This window comes from Xenopus laevis, chromosome 4L (assembly GCF_017654675.1).
Source record: "Xenopus laevis strain J_2021 chromosome 4L, Xenopus_laevis_v10.1, whole genome shotgun sequence".
NCBI classification, from domain to species: Eukaryota; Metazoa; Chordata; class Amphibia; order Anura; family Pipidae; genus Xenopus; species Xenopus laevis.
The window spans coordinates 40,979,859-41,005,015 of record NC_054377.1 but is presented as its reverse complement, the minus strand read 5'-3'; the positions used below and the strand labels follow the sequence as shown (position 1 = coordinate 41,005,015).

At 41.3% G+C, this 25,157-nt stretch overlaps 1 protein-coding gene across 8 annotated transcripts; it reads left to right on the top strand.

Annotated features, from left to right (window-relative positions):
* Nucleotides 1-3,500: 3,500 nt before the first annotated feature.
* Nucleotides 3,501-24,919, top strand: gtf3c6.L (general transcription factor IIIC subunit 6 L homeolog). Of its 8 annotated transcripts, none has more exons than XM_018256696.2 (7): nt 3,501-3,655; nt 14,692-14,905; nt 15,705-15,785; nt 16,333-16,396; nt 16,566-16,610; nt 17,061-17,168; nt 24,098-24,919. In XM_018256696.2, the coding sequence occupies exons 1-7, from the start codon at nt 3,642-3,644 to the stop codon at nt 24,601-24,603; spliced, it is 1,032 nt and encodes a 343-aa protein (XP_018112185.1). In that variant the 5' UTR covers nt 3,501-3,641; the 3' UTR covers nt 24,604-24,919. The 8 variants fall into 8 exon arrangements, with proteins under 8 accessions (XP_018112185.1, XP_018112191.1, XP_018112188.1 ...); XM_018256702.2 differs by having other exon boundaries at nt 3,504-3,655; nt 14,813-14,905; XM_018256699.2 differs by having other exon boundaries at nt 3,504-4,029.
* Nucleotides 24,920-25,157: the final 238 nt, after the last annotated feature.

The following is a 25,157-nucleotide window of genomic DNA, read 5'->3' as shown; positions in this document are numbered from 1 at the left end:
ATTTTAAACAAGATAGAGTATGTTTAAGTTCTAGAATATGTTTTGCCACTGGAGTGTCATCCTCAGGGCCGGAACTAGGGGTAGGCAGAGTAGGCACATGCCTAGGGCACAAAGCTGGGGGGGTGCCACCGTGCCAGGCACGCGCCTTCTCTGCTTCTCCTACCACCTAGTCCGGCAGATGTATGGCGGCGTGTGTGCGTCTCCGGTTCTTATGCGTATGCGCACATTTGGCTTTTTCGCGCATGTGCGCTTGAGGGCGTTATGCCTGGCCAAGCTACCTAGGGCGCCTGGCCGGGTTGGCCCAGCCCTGGTCACCCTTGTCTGATGCCAAAGCCATTCGAATTGCTGACCAGTGATTTGCCATTCGATCCCTAAAAGTCCTAATTGTTTTCCCTACATAAACAAGTCCACAGGGGCAGTTGATAATACAAACAACAAACTAGGAAGTACAAGTGACTCTGTGTTTTATAGGAATAGTTTTGCCTGAATGTGGATGGGTAAAATGTGAACTAGTAAGCATTTGCCTGCAAGAAGTATAGTTTATACATCGATAGCAACCCGGTTTAGCACTAGTTAGCCAAGTCTGACCACCTGTATGCTGATAGCAATGTGTAGGGTCTGTTTAAAGGGGTTGTTCACCTTTGAGATAACTTTTATTATGATGTAGAGAGTGATATTCTGAGACAATTTGCAATTGGTTTTAATTTTTTATTATTTGTGGTTGTTGAGTTATTTAGCTTTTTATTCAGCAGCTCTTCAATTTGCATTTTAAACAATTTGGTAGCTAGGGTCCAAATTACCCTAGCAACCATGCATTGATTTGAATAAGGGACTGGAATATGAATAGGAGAGGCCTGAATAGAAAGAAGAGTAATAAAAATTAGCAATAACAATACATTTGTAGCCTTACAGAGCATTTGTTTTTTAGAAGGGGTCAGCGACATCCATTTGGAACCTGCAAAGAGAAGGCAAATAACTATAAAACTATAAAAAATAAATAATGAAAACCAATTAAAAAGTTGCTTAGAATTGGTTATTCTATAACATACTAAAAGTTACTTTAAAGGTGAACCACCCCTTCTAACCAGTAAATTCCTCAAATTGCTATACGAGGAGGGTTTTAAAAAATTTAAGGGAGGGTTTGGTCCTTTTGCAACACAGACCAATGATCATACACCTTCCTGGTAAAATGTTTACTGTTAGGAGAATACAGTGTGAGTAAAGTAAAATGATCATCACATAATGAAGGCTCAGATGACATCCTATTAGTGGGTAATCCCTCCTGTGCCATTTCCAGGGCTTGAATTTTTCTCTCCAAAAGTTCATGTGTTGGATAGACCCTTTGTTCAAATCATACAATCAATTCATCAAGTTGTAACAGCATTTGCACTTCATTTGTATTATTACGAATAATCCTAGTCATCTGAGAATACGGAATATTTCTAAGTAAGTGTGGTGGATGATATGAAAAGTGGTGTAGGAGTGTATTCCTATCCAGGGCAGCCATCATGGGGGGACAGGGGGGAGAGTTGTAGGGGGCCCGAGGGTAAGGGGGGCACAGCCACGCCACACTTACTTGATTAGCCGGGCCCCCCATCTTTCTGAGAGCTGCTGACTTTGGGAAGGCATGGACGTTTAAGGGGCCCTGGCCACCAATTTTCTCATAATGTGGGGGGGGGCCTGGCCACCAATTTTTTATTCTCATGTGGGGTCCATATTTTTTAATGGGGGGGGCCCTGGCCACAAATGTTTTTTTATGGGGGCCCTGACCACCAATATCTTTTTATTTTTTATTAACATGTGGGAACCTTAGCCACCAATATATTTTTTGTTTTTTTACTGTGTGGTGGGGGGCGGACCTGTAGGTGGGGCGTTCAGTGGGTGCAGCCCAGGGGGCCCAGGAAATTTTGTCGTATGGGGCTCTGCCATTTCTGATGGCGGTCCTATTCCTATTGGTCAATTTGCGAAGTAGTTGTTTTAATCGGTCTATTGGAGACCGATAGTGCGAGATCCAAGAACAAGATATCTTCTTTGCCAATAGGTGCTGTAAACTTAATGGGCAAAGAGAGTGAATTAAGTGTTTGTACCATATGTTGGAACTCATCAGGGGTACCAGTCCACAAAATCAATAGGTCACATTAGACCCCGTACTGGTCCCACTCAGCTGTAATAATAAGAAAGTTCTAATTTAAAACATAGTTCCAACAGTTATGATAAAAATTCACTCTAGGATCTAGTCATATCCGGATTTTGTATGAAAAAATTACATACCATTTCAATCCCCTCATCTGTGGGAATTACTGTATATAGTGAAGTAACATCCATGGTTGCTATCAGTATATTTGGTATATTTGGTGGAAGTGGCACAGATTGTCTTATTTTTACAAGTAAATCTCCAGTGTCTTTGATATCAAAGGTAGTAGCCTGAACAATAGGTTGCAAATAAAAGTACACAAAAATAGCCAACGGCTACAGAATAGAGTCTCGTGGACTCATAATGGGTCTCCCTGGAGATGCTGTCAAACTTTTATGTATCTTCAGTAGGGTGAACAGAATTGGACAGACAAGAAAATCAAAGGTGGATTCTGAGATGTAGTGCTGCATCAATGCTGCTTGTAATACCTTATCTACCCTGTCTTTGTATAACATAGTAGGGTCCCTTTCCAATTTTTGATATACCATTCTGTCACCCAATTGTCTCAACACTTCAGTCCTTTATAGAGTTGCCACCCAGCCGGTATTTTACCGGCCTGCCAAGGGGGGCCGGTATTACAAATTTACCAGCAATGCAATTGCCGGTAATTTGTAATACCCTTTAAAAAAAGCTCCTGGCCTGGCCCCAATTCGCACAGAACTTACCTTTTTTTTCCAGCACTGTGGAGATCTCTGCGATGTTGCTCCGCCCCTTTTGTGACATGCCACGTACCCCGCCCCTTTTGTGTCACGGACCGCCTCCTTTTGGTTCCCGCCCCCCACTAGCCGGTAATATTTTTTAGTAAAGGTGACAACCCTAGTCCTATAATCAAAATAATTTAACACTACTACTCCCCCTCCCTTGTCAGCTGGACGTATCACAATATGTGGATTATTAGCCAAATTAGCAATAGCGTTTCGATCCTCTCTAGTAAGGTTGTTATAACAGCAGGGAACAAGCTTATAGCATTTATATATGAGTAAACAGGTGTTTGCTTCAATAGACTTTGGAGTATTAGTAGGTTCAAAATTAGATTTAACTCTAAATTGTGCATGTGGGGAAGTCTGTTGTATTCTTAAATTTCATACCTCCCAACTGTCCCTTTTTTCGGAGGGACAGTCCCTCTTTTGACAGCTCAACCTGCAGTCCCTCATTTGTACTGGAAAGTCCCTATTTCTCATACGTCCTGGGGGACACAGGAACCATGGGGTTAAATCCCCTCCCATCAGGAGGCAGGACACAAAGAAAAGAAGAGGAGGAGGTATCCTCCCCTCTATATAGCTTACCTCCGCCTTCACCTACTCAGTTTTTTATGTGTCCTCGCAGTCAGGAGGTTTGGAAAGGCCCCAGGGGGGCCCATCTCAAGGATACTTCGGCCTAGGATTAGCCTAGGCACCCGGGGCGATACCGGGAAGGTTCTTGGTTACCTGTTTGCTCCCTCCCTCACATGGGACAGCTTTGGTATGTCCCCATGGTTCCTGTGTCCCCCAGGACGTATGAGAAAAAGGGATTTATTACTTACCGTTAAATCCTTTTCTCTCTAGTCCTATGGGGGACACAGGACTTCCCACCCAAAACAGGTATACCTTCCCTTCAGCCATTTATAGATGTGTGTTTTTTTCCTATTATATACACTTATGTCAGTTGGGTGTTTTTTTTTTTGGCTGCTCGGTTTTTCTTGGTACATAACTGAGTAGGTGGAGGCGGAGGTAAGCTATATAGAGGGGAGGATCCCTCCTCCTCTTCTTTTCTTTGTGTCCTGCCTCCTGATGGGAGGGGATTTAACCCCATGGTTCCTGTGTCCCCCATAGGACTAGAGAGAAAAGGATTTAACGGTAAGTAATTAATCCCTTTTTTCTCTGCACTGAACATCCAGAAAAAGAAACAAAGTTTCTCACTTATATGGCTTTTAGCAGAGAGCAACAGCTAACAGGTTCAAGATACTTTGTAACGATATTGAGAGGCAAAAAAAACTGTTTAGATAAGGAGAAATATTTTCAAACTTACATAACTTGCCAAATTTTGTAAAATTAACATGGTAATTAGGGGGTGTGGCCACAGAAAGTGGCGTGGTCAAAAAATTCCGCTGTTCTACGTGCGAAAAAAAATTTCTGTCCCTCTTTTTACTTCCAAGATGTTGGGAGGTATGTTAAATGCTTCCTTTAATTTCATAATTCTTTGAAAGCAATGTATATCTGTCATCAGGCCCGGTCTGGCAATCTGCCCATATGGACAGGAGCCGCTCTATTTTTTGTTAAGTCCCTTTCCCTCCGCCCTTTTACTGACTGTGTGGAGCAGTGAAACAGATCTTTATATAGCCACACTGTCTCCTGTACTTCTTACAATCAGCTCTCGGCTGGCAGGCTGCAAACAGCAGACATGATCAGTGGATTGCAGAGTGAGCACCACATTGCAACGTCTGCTGTTTACAGCCTGCCAGTCAAGAGCTGATTGTTAGGTGAAGTACAGGAGACAGAGGGGCTACATAAAGATCTGTTTCACTGCTCCACACGGTCAGTACAAAGGGTGGGGGAAGGGGACTTGCTCGGGCATCTCAACCGAGTCTCAGAGTACTGAAGACTTTGCAAGCAGTGGAGGGAGGGAATTTAAGGGAGGTGTTGAGGCAATACAACAACCGGTAACGTAAAAGGCAGATTTACTGCAATGGTTTATTTCATTTAAAAAATAAGGGCTAACACATCAAAGAGCAGGGCATTCATTTTAAAATGAGAACACCTGCAGCCCCATCCCTTGTTTTTTTTTTCAAATGCAATGCCACAGTTTGTAAATGGCTTTGAGTCAAGTGGTAAAGGAGAGGAGAGGTGGAGAATTAAAACAGCCAATATTCCCTTATCAAAACTGTTGTAAGGATTTGGCTGGCTCTCCTCTGTTTTCCCACTGTGACACCATTCATCCTTTTCTTCCCTTAAATAGCCATTCGGATTTTTAACCTTCAAAAAAAGTCACTATGCCATCTTCCTATGAGTTCTGGGGTTTTATACACAGAATTGCCAGTGTGCAATCTCGCTATTAGTTCTGGGGTATTCTACTCGGAATGGCTTTTGTGTTATGCTGCTATGAGTTCTGATGGTATTATACACAGAAATGCCTTTGTGCCATCTTACTATGAGTTCTGGGGTATTATACATGGAATTGCATTTGTGCCATCCTGTTATCAATGTTGGGGTATTATACACAGAAATGCCTTTGCGCCATCGTGCTATGAGTTCTGGGGTATTATACACAGAATTGTCTTTGTGCCATCTGGCTTTGAGTCCTGGCTGTATGTGTATACATGTATATATGTATATATATGTGTATATATATATATATATATATATATATATATATATATATATATATATATATATATATATATATATATAATATATATGCTTTGGGTGTCCGCACTCGATCTCAGATAGAGTAGAGGTGCACGATCAATATTCATAATATGCAGTAGTAATGGATCAGGACACTCGTTGTTGAAGTAAATAAAGTGTTTTATTGGTAACACAGCATTATTATCCTGGATATGGATAATAATGCTGTGTTACCAATAAAACACTTAATTCACTTCTACAACAAGTGTGCTGATCCTAATAAATATATATATATATATATATATATATATATATATATATATATATATATATATATATATATATATATACTACTCTATATATATATATATATATATATATATATATATATATATATATATATATATATATATATATATATATATATATATATATATATATATATATATATACTACTCTATATATATATATATATATATATATATATATATATATATATATATATATATATATATATATATATATATATATATATATATATATATATAGTAGTAGTAATGGATATATAGAGTAGTAATGGATATATATAATATATAGAGTAGTAATGGATATATATATAAACTGGTGTACACGGCAAGCAAACGTTAGTGCCTGTGTGCTGGTTTATAAAAATCATGTAGTAACTAAAGGAGAAAAACGCACCAAACAGGTCTTAGCATAGTGTCAAAAAAGAACAAAATTTATTATCATATGAAAATAAATTTTGTTATTTTTTTGACACTATGCTAAGACCTGTTTGGTGCGGTTTTTTCCTTTGATAATAAATTTTGTTCTTTTTTGACACTATGCTAAGACCTGTTTGGTGCGTTTTTTTGCTTTAGTTACTATATATATATATATATATATATATATATATATATATATATATATATATATATATATATATATATATATATATATATATATATATATATATATATATATATATATATATATATATATATATATATATATATATATATATATATATATAGGATCTGTTATCCGGAAATCCGTTATCCAGAAAGCTGCGAATTACGGAAAGGCAGTCTCCCATAGACTCCATTATAATCAAATAATCCAAGTTTTAAAAAATGATTTGCTTTTTCTCTGTAATAATAAAACAGTACCTTGTACTTGATCCAAACTAAGATATAATTAATCCTTATTGAAAGCAAAACCAGCCTATTTGGGTTTATTTAATGTTTACATGATTTTCTAGTAGCCTTAGGGTATGAAGATGTGTGTGTGTGTGTGTGAATGTGTGTGTGTGTGTATATATATATATATATATATATATATATATATATATATATATATATATATATATATATATATATATATATATATATATATATATAATTTTATATTTTTTTTTCAAAGCATGTATGATTTTTAAAAAAACACACAGAGTGCTTCTGTGGGGCAGAAATTTTCACCTTCCTAAACAAAAGTGATACTTTGGGCTGTTGTACTATATCTAAAAATGGCACACACGACAAGCAAAATATGTGTCAAGGTGCCACTGGTTTTAACTGATATTTATATTGTTTCAATAGTTTTTAATTAAGCACTGATGTTACTGTTGTGGTATAGGTATGAGATCTCTGGTAACCCGAGATACAGAAAGCTTATAATTATGTGAAGACCATCCCCATAGTCATTTTTTTCCACTTTATTTTTAAAGTTTTTCAAAATTCCATAAGCGTACTGCATCAAATTACAAATATATCAGGAGAGGCAGAGCAGAAAGGAACATAACCAAAATAATCTTCTCTGGTCTACAACAAAGAAATAACTGCCCATAGTCAATTTTAAGCAAATAATGAAATATCTTTTTAGTTATTTCCCTTTTCTCTATTATAAAAAAAAAAAACAGTGCCTTGTACTTGAGCCACTAAATTGCATGTGTCCATGTTGGTGGAAAAACAATCCTATTTGGTTCATGTAATTCTTAAATGTTTTAGTAGATGTTTTCGTTTTAGTAGGTGTGTTGATCCAAACTATGGAAATCTCATTATTCTCAAAACCCCTGGTCCCAAGCATTCTGAACAATAATCATACTTGTTGTATCATACTTACAAAAACAAACTTCTCAGCAAAAAAACTATTAACATGACCTATTGGAAACTTTTAAAGGGGTGGTTCATCTTCAAGTTAACTTTTGTGTTATAAAATGGCCAATGCTAAGCAACTTTTCAGTTGGTCATTATTTATTTTGTATAGTTTTTTTATTATTTGCCATCTTCTTCTGACTCTTTACAGTTTTTAAATGGGGGTCATTGACCCCTTCTAAAAACAAATGCTCTGTAAGGCTACACATTTATTGTTATTGCTAGTTTTTATTATTTATCTTTCTATTCAGGGCCTCTCATATTCACACTGCAGACTCTTATTCAAATCAATGCATGGTTGCTAGGGTAAGTTGGATCCTAGCAACACGATTGCTGAAATTACAAACTGGAGAGCCAATGAATAAAAAAATAAATAACAAAAACTACAAATAATAACAAAAAGATATATCACTCAGGAATTCACTCTAAATGTTGAACAGCCCCTTTAATGTGCATTCATTTTTTAAAAAGTGCTTTTTTAGTGTCTGTATCACATAGTTCTCCTTTAAGCTACACTCTCTTTTCCTAAAATTTGTGCAGGGAACACGAATTCTGTGCAAAAGTTTAACACCTTTTTTGATGAGACAGTCTGATGGGTTCTCCACTTTGCAGTTAACTGTTAACTTGAAACTGGATTATTAAATAATCAAATGACATACATTTGTTTGACAGAATCTATTACATCAATTTATGCTATAAATTAATTTGAATTTACATTTTTGCCTCGTATTTAAAAATTTGTCACGTATCTTACAAATTTCTGTAATCTCCTTGCAGTGTTTTTATTCTTTGGATCATTTTTCTAAGGTTTAACCAAATATTCCATTTCAAATACATACTTCAAGCCATCAGACTATGTATTCATTTTGAACAGTATTTGTATATATCACTTTTACTTTTTAACAGTACATTAGTAGTACAGAGAGGGAAAGCAAAATAAATGTACACAGTTATGAAAAAGTGCTGCATTTTACGAGAAGGAAGTTCATTGCAGTCAGAGTTGGTGGTAAGATAGAGCCATGGTCAGAAGTTAGCTCAGCAAGCTTGCTACCCACTCCTCCTCTGTTACACATGTTAAATTAATTGTAATACAAAATAATTTTCAATTTGCAGATTTTTTTTTTTTAATTATTTACATGGGGGGTAGGGTCAGTGAGTCAGCCACTCTTACAAGATGATCGCTTTTTGTAGTACAAGTTAGAAAAGGTCCATGCAAGAGGTACACAGGGGAGGGATATGGAAGGAAAGGCCCTTGATGGGATGATGTCAGGGAGCCGGGAGCTCCCTCCAGGGAGGTAGTCAGGATCGAGGAGGAAGCCCTCTTGAGGGAGCAAGGTCGCGGTGTCCAATGGGTTAATTCAAAGAGTAGTCAGGATCCAGGCAAGAGTTCACAGGCAGGCAGAATTCAGCAAAGTCCAAAGTCCAGGCAAAGGGTCAGGAAATCAATCAGGAACAAGATTTTAGCAAATAAGCTTCACAGGAAACCCAGGATACTATAAGGAAAGTAGTCCTATACTTGGGCGCCATTCTGGCATCTAGTTGGCGTTTTTATTTTGAATTTGGCGCCATTGTGACGTCATTGACGCCCTTGCGCCGACGTCGGCGCGCTGACGTCATCGCGCCGGCGCCGCTACCCACGTGGTGGCCATGGGCGCCGCCATTTTGGGAGCGACGCCGGCAAGGAGGGACGCGCCGCCCGGAGCTCTTGGACCTGCTCCGGGCGGCGATCGTGACAGTACCCCCCCCCCTCACGGGGGGCCTCTTGACCACCAGGACTTGGCTTCTGGGGAAATTTGGAGTGGAACTCCCTCACCAGACGAGGAGCATGGACATCAGAGCGTCCTTCCCAGGAGCATTCTTCAGGGCCGAAGCCTTTCCACTTGATGAGGTACTGAAGAGAGCCCCTGGAGATCCTGGAGTCAAGGATCTTCTCCACCTCATACTCTTGTTGACCATCCACAGAGATGGTAGGAGGGGGAGGCTGGACAACGGAAAAGCGGTTGGAGGTAGCGGGTTTCACCAAGGAGACATGAAACACGTTAGGAATTCGCATCTCAGGGGGAAGCTGAAGTCTGACAGCCACAGGGTTGATCACCTCCGAGATGGAGAACGGACCTACGAACCTCGGACCCAACTTAGGAGATGGTACCTTCAACCGAATGTTCCTGGAAGACAACCAGACTTTATCACCGACCTTGTAGGGAGGAGAGGGTCTACGTCTACGATCTGCAAACGTCTTATGAACCAGAGCACTCTTCTCCAGGTTTGACTTGGTTGCAGCCCAAATAGCAGACATGTGGGCTGCATGGTCATCAGCGGCCGGAACATCAGACAACACAAAGTCTTGTGGGAAGGCTTGAGGATGTTGACCATAGACTGACATAAAAGGGGACCTTCCAGTGGAAGTGTGGCAGGCATTGTTATGAGCAAATTCCGCCCACGGGAGGAGATCAGACCAATCATCTTGACAAAGGGAAACGTGGTTCCTCAAGAACTGTTCCAAGGCTTGGTTCACTCGCTCAGCCGCTCCATTGGTCTGGGGATGATAAGCTGAGGAGAACTGAAGATTAATACCCAGATCTTTGCACAGGGAACACCAGAACTTTGCCGTGAATTGGGACCCTCTGTCAGAAACGATCTCAGCCGGGAAGCCATGCAGGCGAAAAATGAACTGGATGAACAACTGTGACAACTCCACTGCAGATGGAAGCTTCCGTAGAGGAATGAAGTGGGCCATCTTGCTGAAGCGGTCAATGACACCCCAAATAACGGTGTTCCCACAGGAGGGAGGAAGTTCAACAATGAAGTCCATTGCCAAATGCGTCCAAGGACGAGAGGGAACAGGCAACGGCTGTAGTAACCCACTGGGGCGAGAATGGCTGGACTTGGAAGTGGCACAAACAGTACAGGCAGAAACAAAGTCTTTGACATCTTTACGGATTGTCGGCCACCAGACAAGACGCTGTAAAAGTTCAAGAGTTTTAACAGGACCAGGATGTCCCGCTTGTTTGGAACTATGAGTCTGTTGCAGAATAGGCAGACGAAGCTCAGGAGGTACAAAAGCCAATCCGATGGGGGTATCAGGAGGGGCAGAAGATTGACCAGCCAGGATTTGATCAGCAAACTGAGGGTACAGTGAATAGGAGGAATAGGAGGAGGAGGAATAGGAGGAGGAATAATAGGCTCTTGTCTTTCAGGAGTACGATCCACCGGAGTGAAACTTCGAGACAGAGCGTCGGCTTTCCGATTTTTGGAGCCAGGACAAAAGGTCAAGACAAAGTTGAAGCGGGAGAAGAACAGAGCCCACCTGGCCTGACGAGGATTCAGTCTCTTGAGAGAATGTATGAACTCCAAGTTCTTATGATCAGTGTAAATCGTGACCGGGATTGAAGAACCCTCTAGGAGGTGACGCCACTCTTCGAGAGCAAGTTTGACAGCCAGGAGTTCTCGATTTCCTACATCGTAATTCTGCTCTGCAGGAGAAAACTTTCTGGAGAAAAAGGCACAGGGGTGCAATTTCCCATCGGTAGAATGTCTCTGGGATAGGATAGCCCCTGCACCTACCTCAGATCCATCCACCTCAATGCAAAAGGGCAACTTAGGATCCGGATGACGGAGAACTGGGGCAGAAGAAAATGCGTCTTTTAGGGACTGAAAAGCTTCTACGGCAACTGGAGGCCAGGACCTGGGATTGCCCCCTTTCGGATGAGAGTAAGGATAGGTGCAATGCGGGAAGAAAACCCCCTGATGAATTGCCGGTAGTAGTTGGCAAATCCGATGAACCTTTGTATAGCCTTGGTGCTCAGGGGAAGGGGCCATTCTTGGATTGCTGACACCTTAACGGGATCCATCTCGAAACCTTCTGGGGAGATGATATAACCCAAGAAAGGAATCTTAGACACTTCAAAGACACATTTCTCCAACTTGGCGAAGAGAGAGTTCTTCCTCAAACGAGAGAGTACTTCTTTCACCTGGGAGCGGTGAGATTCGAGGTCTTTCGAGAAGATTAGGATGTCATCCAGGTGCACGACCACAGACTTTCCCAAGAGGTCCCGGAAAATGTCATTCACAAGCTCCTGAAAGACAGCGGGGGCATTACAGAGGCCAAAGGGCATCACGAGATATTCATAGTGCCCATCCCGAGTGTTGAATGCCGTTTTCCATTCATCCCCTTCACGGATGAGGTTGTACGCCCCACGGAGATCTAACTTAGTGAAAATCTTAGCCCCTTTCAATTGGTCAAAGAGTTCAGCAATCAAAGGTAAGGGGTACCAGTTTTTAACAGTGATTTTATTAAGGCCCCGGTAGTCAATGCAAGGACGTAGGCCTCCATCCTTCTTTTCCACGAAGAAGAAACCTGCCCCGGCAGGAGAAGTAGAAGGGCGAATAAACCCCCGCTGGAGATTTTCTTGGATATATTCCTTCATGGCAGCGGTCTCTGCTGGGGAGAGAGGATAAGTGCGACCTCTAGGAGGCATGGTTCCTGGCAGGAGATCGACAGGACAATCGTATGGCCGATGTGGAGGAAGGAATTCTGCGGATTTCTTACAGAATACATCAGAGAATTCCCTGTAGAAGGAAGGTAGAGTCTTCAGATCAGACATAGAGATATTCACCCTCTGGAGGGGTTTAGCAGGAAGACAATGCTGCTGACAAAATGGGCTCCAACGGGAAATCTGTCCTGCGGACCAGTCAATGGTGGGATTATGCAGGCGCAGCCAAGGGAGACCCAAGACAACAGGAACGGATGGGCAGGAAATAATTAGGAACGATAGTCTTTCTTTATGCAGCGTCCCAACCTGCACAGGCAATTCCCCAGTCGTCTTAGAGATAAATTCAGCCTCCAGGGGTCTGTCGTCAATGGCAGTAACACGAAGCGGAGTGGACAATGGGAATAAGGGAACTTCCATGTGTTTGGCGAAAAGAGCGTCCATGAAGTTCCCAGCAGCTCCAGAGTCAATGAAAGCTGAGCCGACAATGGTCTTAGTGGCTAGGCGAATCTGTAAAGGAAGTAGAAACCTGTGAGTGTTCTCTTGAGACTTCGGAGTAGTGCCCCCTACATGAGTTACCCTAGATATACCTCGGGGAACAGAACTCGTGGCCTTCACCGGACAAGAATTCCCAAAATGAGACTGTCCGCCACAATACAGACATAAGCCAGCCATTCGTCTACGGAGTCTTTCTTGTTCGGAAAGACGAGCCCTTCCAACTTGCATCGGTTCCTCCGGAGGGGAAGGAGAAGCTTGAGCAGCCGGAGTTTGCAAGAGAGGTCTCTGGAAGCGAGGTGCCAACACGGGTTGAAATCGTTTACAACGCTCCCTCTCTACTTGATGCTCTCTAAGACGAGTGTCCACCTTGATGGATAGTGCAATCAGATCTTCCAGCAGATCAGGGAACTCCCTGGAGACAAGATCATCTTTAATGCGAATAGACAGACCTTGATAGAATACGGCCTTATAGGCATCGTCATTCCAGGAAGTTTCAGCCATCAAAGTTCTAAAGTCAATAGCATAGTCACTGACACTGCGGTTACCCTGTCGAAGTTGCAGAAGACGAGAAGGGGCATTAGTGACCCGACCCGGGGCATCAAACACAGTACGAAATGCTTGAAGAAAAGCCTTGGCATCAAAAGTCAGTGGAGAATTCTTCTCCCAGAGAGATGTTGCCCACTCAAGCGGTTTGCCCACCAAACGAGACATCATTCACATACCCCACCTTGGAACGTTCATTGGGGAAGTGCGAGGGTTGAAACTCGAACTGGATCTGGCACTGAGTAGCGAAACCTCTGCAGGCCTGTGGGTCCCCACTGAAGCGAGGAGGAGGCGGAATACGAGGCTCACCAGACGAGAAACCTGTGCTAGACGAGACGTCCGCCATGGGAGGATTTGCAGCCGCTTGGGAAGCAGGAGGCGCTGGAGGCACTCGGGAGAGAAGGGTATCGAGTGCCTGTCCTATGCGGTACTGCTGGGCTTCATATTCCTCCATGCGGGATGCCAATCCGCGGAGCGCTCGACCAACATCAGGCGTAGCTTCCTCAGTAGGATCCATGGCCCAAGTATAATGTCAGGGAGCCGGGAGCTCCCTCCAGGGAGGTAGTCAGGATCGAGGAGGAAGCCCTCTTGAGGGAGCAAGGTCGCGGTGTCCAATGGGTTAATTCAAAGAGTAGTCAGGATCCAGGCAAGAGTTCACAGGCAGGCAGAATTCAGCAAAGTCCAAAGTCCAGGCAAAGGGTCAGGAAATCAATCAGGAACAAGATTTTAGCAAATAAGCTTCACAGGAAACCCAGGATACTATAAGGAAAGTAGTCCTATACTTGGGCGCCATTCTGGCGTCTAGTTGGCGTTTTTATTTTGAATTTGGCGCCATTGTGACGTCATTGACGCCCTTGCGCCGACGTCGGCGCGCTGACGTCATCGCGCCGGCGCCGCTACCCACGTGGCGGCCATGGGCGCCGCCATTTTGGGAGCGACGCCGGCAAGGAGGGACGCGCCGCCCGGAGCTCTTGGACCTGCTCCGGGCGGCGATCGTGACAGATGGGTGTGGGGCATAAACAGCCTCCTAGGTTATAAAGAAGCAAATAACAGGGAACTATCTGCTGCTGATTTCAAACTTCTGTTTACCAAAATGCTAGTAGGAGTCCAAAGAAAATACTATTAATGGATCTAAAAACCAAGCAATTTTGCTAAACCATCAGCTAAGTCTAACATAGTACAAGTGTTGCCACTAGGGGATCTGCAATTGAGGCGAGTAGTACAGCAGAGGAAGGAATTCCTTCATATGTAACATTCTTGTCTGGACCAGGGAAGTATAGAGGATGTCTGTGTCTAAATGCAAGAATGAGAGGTAGTTCTATCCTCTGGTTAACAAAGATAATGTGAACTACTACCAAGTATTCAGGTTGCACTGAAAAGGTCCTTTTTACATGATTTTTAGATGTTCTATAATCATTTGATTCTTCCAAATGCATTTACAGTATTTATGCATTAATTTTTTTTTTTACCACTTTTTATTTCTTTCCTAGGTTTGGTAGCATATGTATTTCGGGAAATCTCAAACCAGACAAAAGCTTAATTTCAAATCCACTACCAGGATGGATGGGAGATGACAAGAGCACTGTATGTCTAACACATTCTTCTTTACAGAAGCTTGAAAGGATTTTCAAGATGGCGTCAGCTTCCACCAGAAAAGAGGGTAACCTTGAAGATGCTTGGGCTGATGATGAAGAAGAAGAAGAGGTTAATTTTAACTTTATTGCTATTTTTTCTCATGGTTCCAACGAAATAATAATTTTGCTTGTGTTTGCAGGTTACTTTGTGTAATCTAATGAAGTAACTAAAGCCTAAACTCACCACTTTTATGGCAGCAACATTTTTCGATCACAATATATGCATGTATTTTTCTTGTCAGCCCGATGATCAAATGGTGTCACACTTTCAGTTTTATCAGCGGGTGGCATTTTGGGGAATATATGTGGTGCACCAGCCTAAACTTCAGAATGTTTTGGGTACCATGCACCCTCAGCCAATGTAATATTCATGTGTTAAGTGCAGGATTTAGACCAGGGGAGCCCAAAAGGTAGATTGGGATCTACAAGTAGACCTTTAGTTGATGATCAGCAGATCTCAAGCCACTGTCAACATGCTTTTCATGCTTTTCATTCACATATTTATTATGTTAAGGTTTCATAAGAAATAGTTGTTTGTTAAATGTAGCAATATACATTCTCTTTAATATCACTAAAAGTAAACCTCACATTAGTAAAGCATGGGCACTCCTGATTTAGAGGACAAAGGCTATTCTGTATGAAATCTGAAAGTAGCGTGGTCCGCAGGTCATGCATTTATTTTTGGTATGTTAACATGGTTATATGGCTTGGGAAGGAACACAGCAGCCTTTAAGCCATACAAGATATCAATGTAATGCTTGTTATAAGTTTGTTACTTATTAAATCTAACCTCTGTATTCTCATTCATATTTTTTGTGTTACAAAAGCCAACAAACTTTTTGTCTTTTAATTGTTCCTCTTTTTTTTAGGAGCAGTTAGTGATGGTTGAATTGACAGGAATTATTGATTCAGACATTTTGAAAAAGTGTGATAAGAAATGCAAGATTTTGGTAAGATTAATTTCTCCCTGATTTAAGTGAAATGAACTGCAGCAGTGCTCCACCCCATTCTTGTATTTGCTAAAGTCCGTTATTTTTATTTACTTTGCAATGCTCATAATTGGATCAAAAATGCCCAGAAGGCCATCTGTTTAGTTTGATATTTTTTTTAAAAAAACCCTTATTTTAAATTATTAAATGATCACTACAGTACATGCTGATAATTCTCCTTTGTGTACTAAAGACTATCCGGGACCCAACTCTGCTTTACTTTTAGTGCACATGTGCAGAGCCCTGTTAGTCATTGGCTATGCTGGTTGAATTTGTGTGGCTTTTAGTTACAGGGAAATGGATTTGCCTTTTTCTCCTACATTCTTTGGTTAGCATTTAGTGAGCAGCCCTCTTATAAAACAGAATCTGTCACTGGAATGGACAGCTACTTGTCAATAGCATTTCTTTAATTAATAATTAAGAATAAGGGGATTTAAAATCATTCTTAAATAATTAAGAATCATTAAAAAGGGGATATACTGTCTATAATTTGTTCTATTTTTTTCAGGGAATTAATACTGAAAAGCCTTTCCTTCAAGTTGATACATATGTGTTTGCTGGAGAGTATGAAGGTATGAAAACGAAATAAATGTATTTTTATATCTATCTATCTATATCTATCTATCTATAGAGATATATATATATATATATATATATATATATATATATATATATATATATATTTGGTAGTTACGGTATTTCATGAGACATTTTATAAATATTTTCTGTATGTTTTCCTAGATGCCCTTGGTACATGTGTGATCTTTGAAGAGGACCCAGATAATGGTAAACTTAATTTTGTTCCTTTTGTTTTTTTATATTGTTATTTTTTTTTTAAATACCCTACTTTTTAAGGTAAACTTTAGTTGATCATATGTAAAATCCCCTCTTAGGCTACCTAAACCATTCACCCCCTTCTTCACCTTGTTACATATTGAGGTGATGGATTATAATAAGAGATTATATTGCTCTAGAAACAGGTCCTCCATACAGGAAATACCCGAGGGAATTTCTAGCCTGCATAACAAACATTCATAGCCATAATTATCTTTTCAACTTGCAGCACATTTTGGAATCAATAAAGACATGATTTTTTTTTTCAAATCTAACTTTCATTAAGTTAATTGCTTGATTCTGTAAGCAAAATGCCCTAAGGTGTCTAGCACAATAGTCACATCATATGTATAATTTGGTTTGTATAAGTCCTGGTATTCAGGTTTCAATCTTTTTCTACAGTTGATGAAGACGATAAAAAACCAAAGTTAAAGTACAAGTGTCATACAGTGAAAAAACTAAATATGACAAGAACATTTTTAACAGAAAAGAAAGAAGGCGACGAAGGAGGTCTGTATCTGTAAAATGTGAATTTACTTAATTAAATGCTATTTTCTCTCTTCTGGTTATGTCTTTTATTTATGTAAAATCATCATCAATATAAATAGAGTGATACTAAGTAGCCATTTATGAGAGAACTTTTTGTTTAGTTTTGGAAAGTAATTTTTCATTTTTTCTGCTTGCATAGAGACAATTCTTATCTGGCATTACTGTGACTTTTTTATTTAGCACATGCTTAGTTTGAAAATTATAGTAGCTAAAAGAATATTGGCTCAATAGCTTACCAGCAGAATAGTGTGCTGCACAAAAGAAACATTACTGTACTTTATTACATTACATTATGAAATACATTTTGAACAAATGTTAGAAATAGCAGTATGTAGCATATAGTAATCAGGTGTAAGAGCACTTTTTATGATGTGATTTACAAGAAGGGTGAGTGATCACAACTGCTGTAAAACAGTCCTTGTTTTAATAGGGGTTTTTCTTTTTCTAAAACTGGTATATAAAGGGGGTTATTTATCAAAGTCGAATTTTAGAGCGTTTTTTTATACTGTGAATGAACTCGATTTCTGATTTAAGAAAATACTCAAACGGAAAACACTTGAATCAGTGACTTCAAGGTGAACTGGCCAAAAACCCGAATTGATTGAGTTTTCCACTCAATCGAGTTCTTAAGCAAAACCCACCAAAAAAAACTTGAACATCATGAAGGCTATTAACATATTCAAATGGTTCAAGGGACTTCTGCCATTGACCTTCTACATGACCTCGACAGGATTTAGCTGGAATATTTTTGGAATTTTTTAAACCCCGAAAATTTTTATTTTCCCATAGTCACCCATGCCAGCATTCACCAATGGGTTAATTCCCCTGCTGGCCAGCGGACAGGACCTCCCACCAATAGTTCAAAGTTCTCCTTCCTCCCTTACCCTCTTGTCTTTTTTGTCCTGTCCGGGCCAGGGAAGGATCTATTTTAGATTTAAACAAGATACCAATAGGAGGAAGAAGAAAAGCGCTGTAAGGCCTAGAAGCTCCCCTTGTAGGGGTCAGCAGGGGCTAACTTACGGAATCAGGGCTCTCCTCCCGTGTTGCGGGTCAGGGAGTTCTGGGCAGCATAGCAGCGACACTGTGGCTCTTGGCGGATCCTCCCGCATGGTGGGTTAGGTGAGTGCCAGAAACGCTGGGGAAAAAGCCTGCACGGAGGAGCGGTAAGCCGGGTGTGCGCAGTAAGCGCTAGAGACATGCGGCGGATGTGATGTCAGCAGAGGAAGTGGCCGGACGGCCATCTTGGTTGAGGGCATTAGCGTCTTCGTGAAGGAGCGCTAGAAACGACCGGAAGAGCGGCTTCTTGCCTGAGGCGGCGTTTTAACCCGCGTGAGCCTACATTATAACACGGGGCAGACAGGCATATAGTATTGTAATATACAGAGTGCTGCCCCATGATTTAAACAGCAAGCACTTCCTGTGGGTGCCATTTGCTTCTCAGAATCCTGAGCATTCAAGGCATCGGTGCAGGTATGGTGTGTGTGAATGATCAGCTGTAGATTCCTTGTATTTTTACAGGAAGATTAAGCTGTTTTCATTATCTGCTCTCTTATTAGTTCACCAATGGAACCTGGTATGACGGGAAAGGCCTCTCACCCCAAAGGGAAAAGGTGAGGTGGATGAGAGAGAGACTATGGCAAGCAGGGGGCTCAGGTAATAACAATCTTGTTATTTTTTTTATGCAGCCTTCCTGCCACAGACGCTAAAAAAGACAAGTCTCCAGAGAAATCAACAGCCTCTGCAGAAAAACAACAGGAGCCTGGAACCTCTTTATTATTACAGGAAAATCAATTATTTGCAGAATCCTTGGCCTCAGTAATTAAACAGGCGGTCATACAAGGATTTCAGGAGGTATCGAGCTCTAAGAAGAGGCCGAGACACTATCATGGAAGACAAGGGGAGCCTTTGTCTGATATTTCAGAAGGAGATTTGTCAGATGACTCAGATGTGCTGTCTCAAGCAGGTTCGGAAGAGGGAGAAATTGAGTCAGAGGAAGAGTCCTCTTTCGATTTAACAGTAATTGATCCGTTAATTAAGGCAGTTAGGCAAACCCTAACTTTTCCTACAGAATCGGCGAGAGTATCTGCAGCGGATAAATTATTTCCCTCTTCGAAAAAGAGATCTGTGTGTTTTCCGGTACACTCGTCTATTAAAGAAATTATTCAGACGGAATGGAAAAAGACAGAGAAAAGAGCCCAGACAGCAGGGAAGTTCGGAAAAAAATATCCCTTTGATGAGCAGGACTCAAAGGCTTGGGAGTCTCCACCAAAGGTCGATGCGGCTGTGGTTAGGTTGGCTAAAAAGACTACCTTACCAGTAGATGATGCGACGGTCTTTAAAGAACCAATGGAGAAAAAGATAGAATTTAATCTAAGAAAAGCCTTTGGATCAGCGGGAGCAGCCTGTAAGCCAGCGGTGGCTTTAACATCTGTATCTAGAGCCTTGAAGGTGTGGCTGTCTGAGCTAGGAGAGGCTATATCATCGAATGTAAAGAGACCTAAGCTGCTGGAGATGTTAGCAGACTGCAGAATGGCAACGGAGTTTATTTCGGAAGCTTCAATAGATTTGGTGCATTTTTCAGCTAGATCTATGGCGCTATCCGTAGCAGCCAGGAGGGCACTATGGCTAAAATCTTGGGCAGCAGATACGGCATCGAAAGTAAACCTGTGTCAGTTACCTTTTGAGGGAGAGATGTTATTCGGCGAAAAACTTGATGCTATCATTAAAAAGGTGTCGGGAGGTAAAAGTGTATTTTTACCTCAAGAAAACCAAGCCAAGAAACCCCGCTATGAGTCGAGCTATAACAAGCCGAAAGATAAATCTTTTAGGGCTTCTAGACAGTATAAGCCCGGGAGAGAGTATTCCAGGCAGTCTTCCTGGAGAGCAGGTCGGCCAAGTTCCAGAGGGACATCAAAGAGACCTGTTTTTTTTTCCACCACCCCTTCCACTTCAAATCAACAATGAAGGTGGCAAGGCCCAGATCATGGTGGGTGGCAGGCTAGCCGAATTCTCTCATGTCTGGGCCACGACTATTCAGGACGTATGGGTACAGAAAGTGGTTCAGTCAGGGTTTCTACTGGAGTTCAGATCCGTACCCAGAAATTTTTTTTTCATACAATCCGTCGTCAGGGCGACAGAATTGGACAGAAAGCTGGCTCAAGATTATTTGAACCAACTGTTCGAGTCAGGGGCAATAGAAACCGTCCCTCCTCTGGAAAGAGGCACAGGGTTTTACTCAAAACTGCCTGGTAAAGAAAGCTTCGGGAGCGTTAAGACGAGAAAACTGAACAAGTTTCTACAAGCAAAAAAATTCAAGATGGAATCATTAACGTCCATCATGCAAGCCGTCTCAGTGGGAGATTGGCTAACGAGTATAGATTTGAAAGACGCTTACTTTCATGTACCAATTGCAGAGGTGCACAGAAGATATCTAAGGTTCGCATTAGAAGACATACATGTGCAATTCAGATGTCTACCTTTTGGCCTAGCACAGTCCCCAAGAGTGTTCACGAAAGTTCTAGTGACACTCATTGCAGAATTAAGAAAAGAGGGAGTATCAGTGTACCATTATTTGGACGATATTCTGGTAGTGGCAGGTTCAAGAACAGAGGCCGAAGTTCATACTACCAAGGTAAAAGAGTTTTTGCTGAACCATGGATGGGTAGTGAATCAAGAAAAGAGCAACTTGCTTCCCACTCAGTCTCTTCAATACTTGGGAGCCCTCTTCCAGACGGAACAGAACACGGTCAGCCTACCTCTAGACAGACAGCGCAAGGTGAGCGAACTACTAATGGAATTCAAGAGGAAGAAGACAGTCTCCGTGCAACATTGCCTGAAGGTAATAGGATCTATGGTGGCGACAATTCAGATAGTGAGGTGGGCAAGGTGGCATTTAAGGCCCTTGCAGGTTTTTCTTCTAAGAAAGATAAAGCAGCCTTACTTACATTTGCAAGAAAGAGTGGTGGTACCACTAGAGGTCAAAGAAACTCTGTCCTGGTGGTGCAAGCAGGAAAATCTATCAAGAGGGATGCCTCTAGAAGAGCCACAGTGGGTGGTAGTGACCACCGATGCTTCAAATGTGCGGTGGGGAGCCCACATAGGCGAAACATTTATACAAGGCACTTGGAGGGCAGAAAATGTGTCCTCAAATATTCTCGAATTAAGAGCAATAAGAAAGGCTCTTCTGTTCTTTTCTCACCTGCTGAAAGACAAACAAGTGAAAATAAGGACAGACAATACTACGGCAGTCGCTTATATTGTGAAGCAAGGGGGCACCAGGAGTACAACGCTATTGGAAGAGGTAAAGCCACTGTTTCAGTGGGCAGAAGAGTGGCTGGAAGGGTTAACCGCCATTCACCTTCCAGGGAAAGAAAATTGGAAAGCGGACTTCCTCAGCCGGTCAATAATAGATCCGGGAGAGTGGAGTTTACACATAGACATTTTCGAAGAAATTGTAAGAAATTGGGGACATCCGGACATAGATGTGATGGCAACCCTACAGAACAGAAAATGTCTTCGGTTCTTCTCAAGGTTCCCCTGCAGGGATGCAGAGGCGGTAGATGGCCTAAGTCAGAGTTGGTCAGAAGATTTAATTTATGTCTTTCCTCCATTTCCTTTAATTTGGAGGGTATTGAAGAAAATAAAATTGGACATGGCGGAGGCCATCGCGATAATACCCTTTTGGCCCAGGAGGCCGTGGTTCCCTCTGCTCCAGAAGCTAGCCATAGGAAGGCCGATAGCAATCCAGAAATTTCCAGGCTGGCTGTCGCAGGATTCCATACAGTTTCAGGAGAACAATCATCTGTCTTTGATGGCCTGGCGGTTGAGAGGGAGAGATTAGAACGCCTCTCGCTGAAGGAGGAAGTCATAGACTTGTTGCTGAAGTCAAGAAAAAATAGCACTTCTCAACAGTATTACAAAGTATGGGAGAAATTTGTAGCATTTGTTGTGGAAAAAGAGAAAGATCCTTTGTCTCCATCATCTACAGTTGTGTTAGAATTTCTGTTCTCTGGATATGAGAGGAAATTACATTATAATACATTGAAAGGTCAGGTATCGGCAATTTCAGCTCTAACTGGAAAAACATGGGCAGAAGATCCTTTGGTTAAGAGATTCTTCAATGCTTTGATGAGAGTAAGACCAATGAGAAGGGATTGTCGACCACCATGGGATTTACCCTTGGTATTAAAGGTTCTCACTGAGTCTCCATTCGAACCACTGGAGGAAACATCGTTATGGAACATGACATTGAAAGTGGTACTCTTGGTGGCAGTGACTTCGGCTTGCAGAGTAGGAGAGTTATCAGCTTTGGCTGCATCTGAACCACACACAGTAATTTTCGAAGACAAGGTGGTGTTAAAACCTGCTTTCGGGTTTCTGCCAAAAGTAATTTCGAAATTCCATATGGATCTGGAAGTTATCTTACCTTCTTTCTTTCCAGATCCACAGTCTACGCAAGAATCAGTGTGGCACACACTAGATTTGGTGAGAGCTATAAAAATTTATTTGAGAAGAACAGAACTGTGGAGGAAATCTGAACGATTATTCATAGTTCCTAATGGAGCAAGGAAAGGACAAGCGCCAACAAAAAGAACAATTAGTTCCTGGATTGTGGCAGCTATAGCAAAAGCGTATAATGTGGCAGGAAGGAGTGTTCCTAAGGGGTTGAAGGCTCACTCTACCAGGGCATTGGCCAGTTCCTGGGCGGCACAAGCCAGGGGGTCGCCAGAGAACATCTGCAAATCAGCAAGATGGTCGTCCTTTAATACTTTTGTGAAGCATTACAGATTGGACGTGTTGTCCTCTCAAGAAGCTAAATTTGGGAGAAAAGTGTTGCAATCTGTAGTTTTTTCTGATGATTAAAAAATTTCTGTTAAACGCATATTGTTTCCCGCCCTCTATTTTAAGCTTGGGGATTTCCCATTGGTGAATGCTGGCATGGGTGACTATGGGAAAACAGGAAATTGTTTATACATACCGTAATTTCTGTTTCCTGGTCACTTCCATGACAGCATTCACCGGGGAGTTTCCCACCCTGTATGGGGACAGCTTTATACTAAGACAAGAGGGTAAGGGAGGAAGGAGAACTTTGAACTATTGGTGGGAGGTCCTGTCCGCTGGCCAGCAGGGGAATTAACCCATTGGTGAATGCTGTCATGGAAGTGACCAGGAAACAGAAATTACGGTATGTATAAACAATTTCCTGTTTTTTTTATTTTTAACCTGAAAATTCCAGTTTTGACTGAAATATGCGATTTTTTTCCGGGTCAAATGCAACTCGACCTTTGATAAAACAGCCCCATAATGTAAATATGTGTAGCTATCTATTGGTTTAAATTGTTAAAATCCCGCATCATTTCTAGAAACTGATTTTCCTACTTTCAATTTATTATTTTATATTGTAGGGCTCTTTAGTCCATGCCCCTCTAAAAACAATCTGATTGTTGTCCAATAACATTAGGTTGTATGTAAATTCAGATTGGCTTATTTTGTTTTTTCTGTATGTGTGTGTTGCAAGTCCTTAAAGGGATATTGACACCAAAAATGCAACTTTTTTTTGTTTTACATGTATCATAGGAATGTAAGCTTTAGAAACTCTTGACAAGTTGTCAGGTTGGCAAAACAGTCAGGATTAGGAATTTCAAGTAACAATTACTTAAACAGACCAGTTAGTGAAAAACTATCAACATGGCCTATACAGAATTTAAATTTTACATTGCTTGTGCATATAACTAGCATGTAGATTATCACAGCAGACTGGTACTGTTACTGTTTTTTATTAATTTTATAATTCCTTTAAAAGAGTTTTTAGAACTCTTTAATATTTATTCACCATTTTAACTTTTTTATGCATTTTATGGATTTTGATGCATTTTTGGTCCATATTTTAGGTGGTAGGATTGAATGGTTCCATATCAAAGATGGTAGTTCTTCCAGTTGGCCCACTATGATATGCAGCTTTGCACAAGAAAATGAGGAAGCAGAAGATGGAGGGGATGATTCTCAGAGTGATGAAGAGCAAGAACTAAATGGGTCAAATGAGGACAGTGGACATCTGGTCCACAATTTTGTAATGGATAAACAGGATACTGAAATGAAAGAAAAGCATGGAAATGAAACACAGGGGATGCTGGAACTGGGCAAGGAAGAAAGACAGGGATTTGAATTGCAAGAAAAGCAGGTACCAGAGAAGAAAGAGAGGCAGAATTCTGAACCTGAAGGAAATCTGGAATCTGATAAGCATGAAATGCAGGACTCGGAATCCGAAGGAAAGCTGGAATCTAACGAGCAGGAAAGGCAGGACTCGGAATCTGAAAGAAAGCTTCAATCTAATGAACAGGAAAGACAGGACTCTGAATGTATAGGAAAACTGCAATCTAATGATCAGGAAGGGTAGAACTCTGAATCTGAAGGACAGCTGCAGTCTAATGAGCACGAAAGGTAGGACTCTGAATCTAACAGAAAGCTGCAATCTAATAAGCAGGAAGGGCAGGACTCTGAATCTGAAGGAAAGTCGGAATCCAGAAAGGATGAAAGCCAAGGCTGTACATTGGAAGAGATGCTTCATACATTCATTTCTTTTGCAGTTGTAAATAACCATTTTGTACAGTGACATTTTACCTGAAGCAACCCTTCGGAATGTAATATTTTTTCTTCTGTATTTTATAACCTTCCAAACATTTGTCTTCAATAAAAGTTATTTGGTAAATAGATACCAATATACGATATGGCGGTTCCTCTTTAGCATGTCTTTATCACTGACAAAGTGTATTGTGCTTATATAGTTACTGTTGTCACTGTGGCTGCATGGGACAGTTTCTTAACCTGTGTATAAGTGTAGGCTGAGAAACAGCCCCTCCTTTTATGATGGCACTTTCTGTGTCTGCACCAAGAGTCATGGTTTAGGTCTGGATGCAGACACAGAGCAGATTTTGATGCAAAAATGCATAC

Bases quoted from the DNA above. Each gene is read 5' to 3' on its own strand.
- gtf3c6.L (XM_018256696.2), top strand. The intron at 15,786-16,332 runs GTAAGATTAATT...TATTTTTTTCAG, and splicing joins ATAAGAAATGCAAGATTTTG to GGAATTAATACTGAAAAGCC. The intron at 16,397-16,565 runs GTATGAAAACGA...ATGTTTTCCTAG, and splicing joins GTTTGCTGGAGAGTATGAAG to ATGCCCTTGGTACATGTGTG.